At 54.5% G+C, this 9,314-nt stretch overlaps 1 protein-coding gene across 5 annotated transcripts in view; it reads right to left on the reverse strand.

Annotated features, from left to right (window-relative positions):
• The window catches only part of MKX (mohawk homeobox), a 50,104-nt gene extending 47,954 nt beyond the window's left edge, over positions 1–2,150 (reverse strand). The window contains exons 1-2 of one of the 5 annotated variants that reach the window (XM_042043629.1): positions 1,837–2,042; positions 1,084–1,330 (exon numbers count right to left, since the gene is read on the reverse strand). In XM_042043629.1, the coding sequence (XP_041899563.1) occupies positions 1,084–1,265 (182 nt within the window). In that variant the 5' untranslated portion in view covers positions 1,266–1,330; positions 1,837–2,042. Of the gene's footprint in view, positions 1–1,083; positions 1,331–1,561; positions 1,666–1,836 lie in introns of those variants that run through there. The other 4 variants (XM_042043630.1, XM_042043633.1, XM_042043631.1 and 1 more) reach the window with 4 other exon arrangements.
• Between the last annotated feature and the right edge of the window lie 7,164 nt (positions 2,151–9,314).

The raw sequence follows: 9,314 nt of genomic DNA on the forward strand, positions 1-9,314 counted from the left end.
GGCAGGGGGCGCCCCGGGGCCGCGCCGGGCTGGGCTGGGCCGAGCGGCCGCGCCGCTGCCGCCCCGGGGCTCCCGCTGCAGCCCCGCTCCGCCGCGATCGCCGGCAGTAACATCTCGGTGACACACACCTGCGTCGTCTCGGCCAGCACCGCCGGTAAAACTGCGAGCTGATGCAATCGCTAGGGTGGAAATTCGTCAGTACAAGCAGCTCCCCCGGACTTGTCGGTTTCGCAGCCGCCTGACTGTACTCCTCGATCTTTACTTTGTAACACTGACCCGAAATGTCTGGTCAGCGCTCGCCCGTTCAACCCTCCGAGCTACGGCTGACAACACGCCGGAGCTCGCACGTCCTTTCATCACCTTCTATTTCACCTGTTCCAGCATAAAAAAAAACAAACCTAACCCCCAAAAACCAACAAACCAAAAAAAAGTCCCCCCTCCAAAAAAAACCAGCTTCGGGCGGCTTAGCCTCAGCTGCCGTTTTAGCGAACCCGATCTTAACATCACGTTACCCAGCCCCTGACTGACATCGCGCTAGTCCGTTCTAAATCCCATCCCTGGGAACGCACTGACAACACCGCTCCTTCCCGCCCGCTCGCTCGGCGCGCTGCGAACCCGCGGGGACGGCGGAACAAGTGCCGGGGCCGCGCACTGCCCGCCCGCCTCAGCCCCGGCGGGGATCGGCCGCGCCGCCGCCCCGTCCCCGAGGTCTCACACGTGTCGCCTGGCGCCTCCGTTTTGGAGACTTTAATTGCATGAAGCTCCCGAATAAGCCGGCGGAGCCCCGGTATTCCCGGCTTGTTTTTGTTTGGAGGCAGAGGGGGAAGTCAAGCGCAGCAGGACAGGAGCGCTCTGTCTGGCACATTCCAATCGGACGCCCCTGCATCACCTATTGCCGGAATTTCCCACCGTAGATGCGGAATGAGAATCCCAGAGAATATGGACCCGGGGGTGCGGGGAAGGACCCAGCTAGAAACCCATCTTGCAACCCCAGATCGGCGACGCGGCGGCCGGTAGCGCCGGCAGCGCAGGCAGGGCCGACCCCGAAGCCGGTGCGCGGCGCGGAGACGAGCGCACGCATACCCCGTCCGCCGGTTGCGCAGGCTGAGGCTCTCCTTGATGGACGGGCTGTCGGGGAGCAGCACCTCGGCGTGGTGTGGGCCCTCCACCACCCCCACGTAGGACCGGCTGCTCCGCTCCCGCTCCTTGGCGTCCTCCTCGAAAAGCACCTGGCCGCTGAGCTTGCTGAAGACGATGGTGTTCATGGTGGGGGGCTGGGGGCCGCCGTCGTGCTGGCCGCGGGCTCCGAGGTGCGGGGGCTCGCTGTGCGCTGCGGGGAGGCGGCAGCGGTCACCGGGCAGCCGCGCCGAACCGCCGAGACCCGCCCGGCGCGACCGGCGGGGGGGGCAGCGCGGAGGCACCGGGCGCCGCCTGCCCACCCACGGGGGGAGGCAGCCCGCTCCTCCCACGGCCCGGCCCGCTCTCACGGCCCCCCCACCCAACCCCGGTCCGCTTCCTCGGCCCGGCCCGCTCCCACGGCCCGGCCCGCTCCCAGTCGCACCTCGCCGCCAGCCTTCGCCACGCTCCTCGCTCCGTGTCGCAATAGTTCGGAGCGCGGGTTTTCTGTCGGGTTTGGTGTTTCTGCCTCGCTTGCTCTCTCTCTCACTCTTCGCCCCCCCCCCCCCCCCTTTTCCCTTCCCTTTCCCTCCCCTCCCCTCCCCCGGAATGATTTTCCCCTTCCCCCTCCCCAAACGGGGAGGGAAGCAAATTGTTTTTAACGACCACCAAATGCGCAGAGCTGGCGCCCGGAGGCACAACCGCTGCGCAGCCACTCACACTGTCGGGACTGCCGCTCCCCATCCCTGGGGGGAGACACCGCCGGCGAGGGGACCCCAGGAGCCCCAGCCAGGGCACGGGCCCCGCCTGGGCAGAGCGGCGTCGAGGGGCGGTGCGTGGAGAGGCGGTAGGAGTCCGGCCAGGGGCATCTGAGGGTACGGCAGTGCACGGCTGGGCAGTTCACCGTCTGTATGGGGGAGTCCCCCGGGGAAGGCGGCTGAGGACACCGGCTGGTGTCACGCTGACCGCGGGAGAGACTCCCGTCGGGGACGCGGGGCGCAGCCGCAGCCCCGTGCCACTCATTAACACCGGCGTTTAATGATGCCAAACCAGGAACCATGTTCCACCACGCTTCTCCGTCTTCTCTAGTGTGTCGTGCGTCCCCCTCTCCCCCCCGCCCAAGGGTTATAAATTAGCCCCCAGTCCAAGCGGGGAGACAGCCCGCTGCTTTTTGCATCCTCGGCGCGCTCCCACGGAGATACGATGCTCAGTTGCTGGCGATGTCTGCGGGCGTCCCCGGCCCGCTCCCACAGGTGTGCCCCTGTTCCCCCGGCCCCGCCGCTCCACACGCCCCGCACCCCACGCAGCCCTGCGGCGCAGCAGCCCGGCCCCGCCGGGCTTAAAATTTTGGTTTTCTGTGCGCAGAAATGAAGAAGATGGCCACAGTCAATATTTACAAGGATGTAATTCAGACGTTATTTGACCGCCGCGGGTGAACGGGAGCAGCCGTCTGCGCCTGCGGGCCCGGCGGGACGTGCGCGGCGCGGATCCCTCGTGCAGGCACCACCCGCGACTCCACGCTATCCATGGCACCGCTCTGTCCCCGTCCTTGTCTCGGCAAACGTGACCCCAAAGGACCTGAGTCTGCATTCCGCTACCACTTGTATCCCCCCGCCCCCTACCATCATCTTGGCCTCGTGCCCTCCCGTCTTCCCCGGCTGCAGAGGCCACCGCGGAGGGGTACGCGGTTCTCCACTGGCTTGGCGCTGGAGCGGTGGGGACGGAGGGGGCAGGTTCCTGCTGCGGTCCGAGGACCCGCCGCCCCCCAGGGCTCAGCCACCGTGGTGTCCTTCCTGGGGCTCGCCCCCATCCCCGCACCCCGCTGTCACGGGTGCCTGGCGTCACGGCCTCTCTCCGCGATGTCACACAGCCACACGCATTGGGGAAAGGGTTCCTGGAAGAGGAGCACCTTGGTATCGGGATTCACCGATCTGAATGTAATTTCTGCATTTGCTGACGGGAAGCAGGGGAGCGGTTGGGGAAGGGCAATGCACCGAAGACGCCCCATTGCCCAGGGAGAAAAACTACTGTCCCCAGAGCGGGAGGAAAAGACATGAACATCTTGCTGCCAGTCCCCTGCCGAGAAAACAGAGGGTAGAAAAAAGTAAATAACCACGGGAGTGCTTCTGTGCAGGCTGTGCATCCTGTACTTTCACGGACTTTTGGGCAAAGCCCTGGTAAGGCTGCCCCTCAGGACGTGCCATGGCCAGAGCATTCAAGAACCAACTGGGGGAAGGGGGCATAAGGGAGCAGTGTGGGACAAATGCCTCCTGTTAGGCTGTGCTAACATGCTGATTAGGAGCTTCCTGCACAACATGCAGCTCTGATCATTACCATGCCCAGATGAACTGTTTAGGACCCGGGAAATATTGCTATAATTATATCACAGCAAAAGGAATCTTAGAAAGTGACAGGTTTGACCAAAACCAAGCTCCTGCAGGAAGGTCATCTCAGTCCTTTGCACTCTTAGACAATTGTTTGCTCTGTTGTCATCCCACTCCCCGCTCCCAACCCCTCTGGCAAGGCAGGGGTGATCCCCTCTAGTAGGCCAGCACAGGTTCTGGTCCCCAGAGCCTCAGGGGAGGTGCAGATGGGGCATGGCAGGTTTCTGTAGGCCCTGCAGGCTAAGGCAGCCTCTGGAGCAGCAGAAATCCGTGCACTGGCAGACTACTGAGCAAGTGCTTGGAAGAGCCTCCCCTCTTGCCTGTCCACTGTGGTGGAATGGATGCTCATTCCCTGTGTGGTGGCTCAGGAGGATCTGGGAAGGCAAAAATAATCCTTCCCTAGGTCTACTGATGATTAGGAGTTTCCTGCAAAACATGCAGCTCTGATCATTACCTGTTTGGGCCTGGGCTTGGAGGATCGCTGCACTTGCAGGGTATGTGGCTGTCCTCAAGGGCGTGCATGGTCCCCAGGAGCAGTGGAAATGTGCACTGCTCCCCTGCCTGCCTGTCCAGAGCTGGGCAGGGCATGGGCAGCCAGGGCAGCAGGTTGCTGAGGGCCTGGCAGATCCCACACCCACACCCAGAATAAATCACAGCAGCAGAAGCTGAGGGCAGAAGTCACCATTTGGAAAGCAGTTCTGGAAAAAAACAAAAGTCTGTGTGGGGCAGGCATTGCCAAACGCGGTGAGGCAGTGGCAGGAGCAGTTGGCACTGCGGCGCCTCACAAGCCTCTAAAGCAGTGAGATCTCCCAAATCATCACATGTAAATCTCACACACGCCCGCCCCCTCCATATTTCATTACATAGATCACAGTTGAAAAGCTTAAATGAAAACAGTGTTTCTATTTCCAGAGCTTGTTTAACATTGTGAATGTGATACAAACTGTGGGCTTCATGTTTTTAATTAAGGTTACTTACCCGGCCATGCACGGAAAAAGAAGTCAATAGTTGCTGGCTGCATACCGCAGCCTGCAGCCGGCTCCCCTGAGGATGCAGCTCTGGCTGATGGGAGCACTGTGGCTCCCCTGCATCCCACAGTGGGACAGGGGCCCGGGGCACAGCGGGACTTCAGGCACCTGCCAGGCTGGAGCTGCAAGCAGCTCCTTGCCATTCTTTGCAACACCCCTCTATTGGCCCATGCTTGTGTGCCAGCTCCAGACAGCTGGTAGGCCAGGTTGGCATGCCAAAAAGTGGCAGCAAGGCACAATTCCAAGGGATATCGTGCAGAAAGAGCCTAAAAGTGGTGCTTTGGGTCCTAATGTGTCTCACTGGAGGAGCCAGGAAAAAATCAACTGTGCTGTCAAGCTGAGAGGAGAATTTGCTCCGGAGGCTGCAAGTGACGGAGCTCCTCAGTGCCAGCCCTGCTCCAGGCCTTGGAGAGGCTGCAGCCCCAGCCCTACTGCCTGGGGTGGGCAGCCATGCCAGAGAGCTCAGACGGCACCACTGGGGCTGGCTGTGAGCACTGTTGTGTCTGTTCCCCCCTTCTCCAGCCATGAGTGGGTGAAAATCCCAAACCAGTTCAGTAGGGTCCCATCTATGCTCCTAAATACAATCCTTGTTTCTGGTGTCCACTTCCAGCAAAATGTTGCTTTTGTCCATTGTTCTGGCTATTTTTTATGTGCTATCATCAAACATTTCCTTGGTGGTGCGTTCTCACAGCTCCTCCCTCCAGCCACAGATTCCTTCACAGTAAACATATATGTTTGAAATTCAAAGCATTTCTTCATGTCCCTGGCACGCTCTGTGCTATGGCAGGCTGGGTGGCTAAATAACTATGGCCATGTATGTTGAAAGGCCTGAAGTCGTGTAGGTGAGAAATTGTTTAGGATTATGCCAAATTGGGTGTTATCCAAACTACAAAACAGCCACACTCACAGGGAAAACAGCTGCAGAGACCTGTTGTCATCCCTCACAGCAGCTGGATCACTGCTGAGCAAAGTCCTGAGGCACATATAGACAAGGATGAACCTGCTTTTAACCATGTGGCTAAAAGGGGTTTGGTCTGCTTCTGTGAGGAGCCAGAGATGGCAGAGTAGCTTTAGAATGGGCTCTTCATGCTCAGTCTGGCAGCCCCCAGATCCCTGGGATGAGATAATGTAGGGATGAAGTTAAATCTTGTAGTATGGAGTTTTGTTAAGTAGAGTCCTAAGAAAGGAAGAACTGTCTCCTTTGAAGATTTTGCTGGACCAGTGCCAATAGCCACTGTCTTATAAGGAGCAAGTGGGGGCTCAGTGCTCCATCCTTGGGATCAGCGAGGTCATCATTCTGGGCATACAACATCTGCGAGGGGAGACAATTATGTTGGGTCACTAGAAAGCAAAGATAGGTTCTGAAGTTGCCACCTGATTACAGGTCTTTTTGCATGCAAAGACTTGTGAAGAAACGAGCTTTGGAAGGTTTCTCAACTGGAGTGAAGGAGCACTTGGAAGACAAAATATGTTCTTATTTATTTACTTTATGGATAATTGGTTTGGTGGAACCAAATATTTGGCAATAAGGTGTGTTGGAATGATGTATGCAGGAAGCAAACACATCAATGTCATCTGTGACCATCCCTAAAGCAGCCTTGGTGCTGGTGCTCCAGCAGGTAATATTGTCAAACTGCAGATCCAGAGACTGTGGGGACTTCTGTGAGCAAGGAGGGCAACAACAGCACAAAGATGAAATGAGGAGGTTGTCAAGAGGATGTTCTGAAACCTGGCTGATGTGACCATTAATCAAACCCTGGCTTCAATTCCAAGTAAAATGAGACTGGACTGAGATAAAATTATAGACTGTAACTCCAGTGTAGCACTCAGCACAACTCAGGTATTTCCTTACCATGCATACCTGGGAAGTGTGTCCACCAAGGGAGCTGGTCTGCTGTCTCCAGGCTGCTGAATGCTGCAGAAAGGTGGACCAGACGTCACCCGATGAGAAAGCCAGAAAACAAGCCCTGCACAAATGCAGGAGATGACCTTGTGTGAAGGTCCAGTTCTTGCCTTCCACAAATCAGGAAGTTTTGCATGCTATTTGTGTTTGGGAAAGAGTAGGTTGAGGGCATGGGCTGGGTTGTAGAGAGGACTTGTGCTACAACATATAATATTGTAAGGGGAAGTGGCCAGGGTGCTTCAGCTGCAGGAAGAGGTTAACCATGAAGCTGTAAACATGGTTTTAGTCATGGCTGTCAGGTGTGGTGGGGCTGAGACCACTCTGAAGTCAGGGAGCCGAGCCTGCAAACACGAGGAGGGGGCAGGTGCCTCTTCAGAAGCTGTGGCTGGCCCCTGTTTCTTTTAAGAAGCACGGGATCCTATGGGTGGCCTCCCTGATAATGCCCTCAAACTGGGGTTGGTGGCAGCAAAAGCCCCAGACAAACTGCAAACCTGGAAGCCCCCAACAGAAAAGCTGTTGCTTTATCTAGAAGGGTGGAAGATCCAGTTCTGTTCTACATATGTGCTTTGTCTTAAGAATTAATAAACAAAACCAAAACAAGGTCTCCAACCAAGGATCTCAGTTATTTCTACTTCCATGTAAACACATCCCCAAAGAGCCAGAAAAACAATCTCCCAACTTGTGCTCAAGGTCTTTATTTTTTCTCACTTCTCTGCCTCACCTCCATTTTTTATTGCATTTTTTAGGTTTCCATCCCCTTGGGCCATGTAAAACAAAACTCCTTCCATAAGGCCTCTGCTGTGCATCAGCTGCTGTGTGCAGTGGGCGCAGGGAGGAGGAGGAGGGCCATGGTGTTTGCAGGAGACGTGTTTTCCCAGCATCCCATAAGCTGAGGCTCAGCTGGGGCTCTGTGACCAGCCACAAGAGCAAAAGGGCTCCAGAGAGGGGCCAGATGTTTCCCTGGGTATGGAAATGGTGTGCAATGCAGTGTTAATTAGGAGGAAACGTGATCAGCAGGAGAAGTTCTGCAGTTTGGCCTGGAACAGAGTCATTGTCCTGAGATCAGGCCTCTTGGTTATTAAGCTTCATTTATGTGTGTGAGCTGTTCTCCATTTTGTGCTTAGGAGCCAGGTGGGGTCTGTGTGTGCCCCACTGGAGACTCCACTGATGGCACTGGTGGCCTGCCTGGTTTCTTCAGTTCTGTGCCCTCTGTGGAGCCAAGCTGTATGTGTGGCTCCAGTCTATACCACCACCTCTCAGTTAGAGCTTTTTGCTTTAACCCCAAGGAATACAAAGCCAGAGATTCAAGCCTTAAATACATACATGAGCTCTTTTTTTCTGTAAAAAAAACCACCAGTAGTTCGAACATCCCCAAAGAAGATGATGTTCTTAATTACATGTAATGTATCAATATAATCAAAATCAGTAATTTTGCTATGTTTTATACATTTTATTCATTTAAGTGAGCTTTAAATTCTGCACTTAATATTCTCAGAGGAAAATCACATCTTTGGTGTCTGTACTGGCCAGGGAATGATTCAGTTCCATTTGATGTAGTATCTCAGATGGGTGATGTCTGTTCTACGTTTGGAAAACAAATGTGGATTTGCTTGGATTTAACATTAATGGTACAGGTCACGTTGCAGAAATCACTGCTCTGAAAAGTTAAGCATAAATGCTGAACAGTTGATAACAATAATAATTATAAATCTAATTTTTCTTCAGCCACCTGTGCAAAAATAAACACACCATGCTGTTCTATTGAATTCCCTACTTTTTATGCCTGTTCTCCCACCTAGCTCCACTGGAAAGCATAAAGTCAGGTAATTTTGCCACCAGTATTTTTCAGTATTACAGATACAGAGATCAATCCATAACTTGAAATTATTATCTGCAGAATGGTTCAAACCATGATGAATTTTTGCTCAAATCTGTCTTTTTTGGGCAGGAAGAGAAAAGGATGTGCACATGTGTAAGAGCAAAGGTAGCACAGCAATGTGCAAGGACACTGTGATTCATGTGGTGTCTGCCTAGGACCAATCCCCAGGGACTTACTCCACCAGCCCCAAGTCTTGAGTATCCCCAAATACCCAGGAATGTCAACCAGCCCAGCAAGGCAGGGAGACACGCGTGGGCTGAGGGGACGGACGGGGCAGCTGTGAGGGTCTGACTCCCTTCCCCGCTTGAGCTGCATGCAGTTTTGTGTGACCTCGAGGATTTCACAATCCCCATGCTTCTCTTCTGCAGCTGTAACACAGGAATAATAACGCTTCCTCCCCTTTCTCTGCTTCCTACTCTGCTTTTGGCACACTGCTAATACAAGAAGGCTTGATCTCAGTTGGAATCTATCACTGCTACTGACATGTTAATAATACCAGTAGAAACGTTTCCTCTTTCCTTTGTACTGACAGAGCTCTGCACGGGGTAGCAGCTCCCAACATGTCAGCCCAAAGCGTATTCATTTTCAACCCCAAATCTGAGGCATTTTCCGGACACAAGACAGAGAGGATGCAAGATTCAAGCTGACTTTTAGGATTTTAAACAGGGAGTAGTCGTCATAACATGCTTCAGTTTGATGGCCCTCCAGTTATTGCATAAAATACCTCTGAATTATCCTCAGCCTCTTGGCTGCTTGCATGGCGTTAAACCTCGTGTGGTTGAGTCAGGGTTTCAATGATTTTCTGTCTAGAAGCTCCTCTGGTAGATATCTGGTCCTGGAGAGGACAGGAAGAGTTGGAGTGTGTTGCCTTGGCAACACAGATGTGATTGAGGGGATTTTGTGTCCTGAAGGAAAACCCCAAAGTTAGTGCCAGTTTCTATAAAGACTCTGTGGAGTCAGGCACCCAGAGCTGTCTGGGGAGAGCTTCCTCTGGGACACAGGAT

The sequence above is a fragment of the Corvus kubaryi genome, unplaced genomic scaffold (assembly GCF_017639235.1).
Source record: "Corvus kubaryi isolate FWS band 111438036 unplaced genomic scaffold, C.kubaryi_AGA036_p1.0 37398, whole genome shotgun sequence".
NCBI classification, from domain to species: Eukaryota; Metazoa; Chordata; class Aves; order Passeriformes; family Corvidae; genus Corvus; species Corvus kubaryi.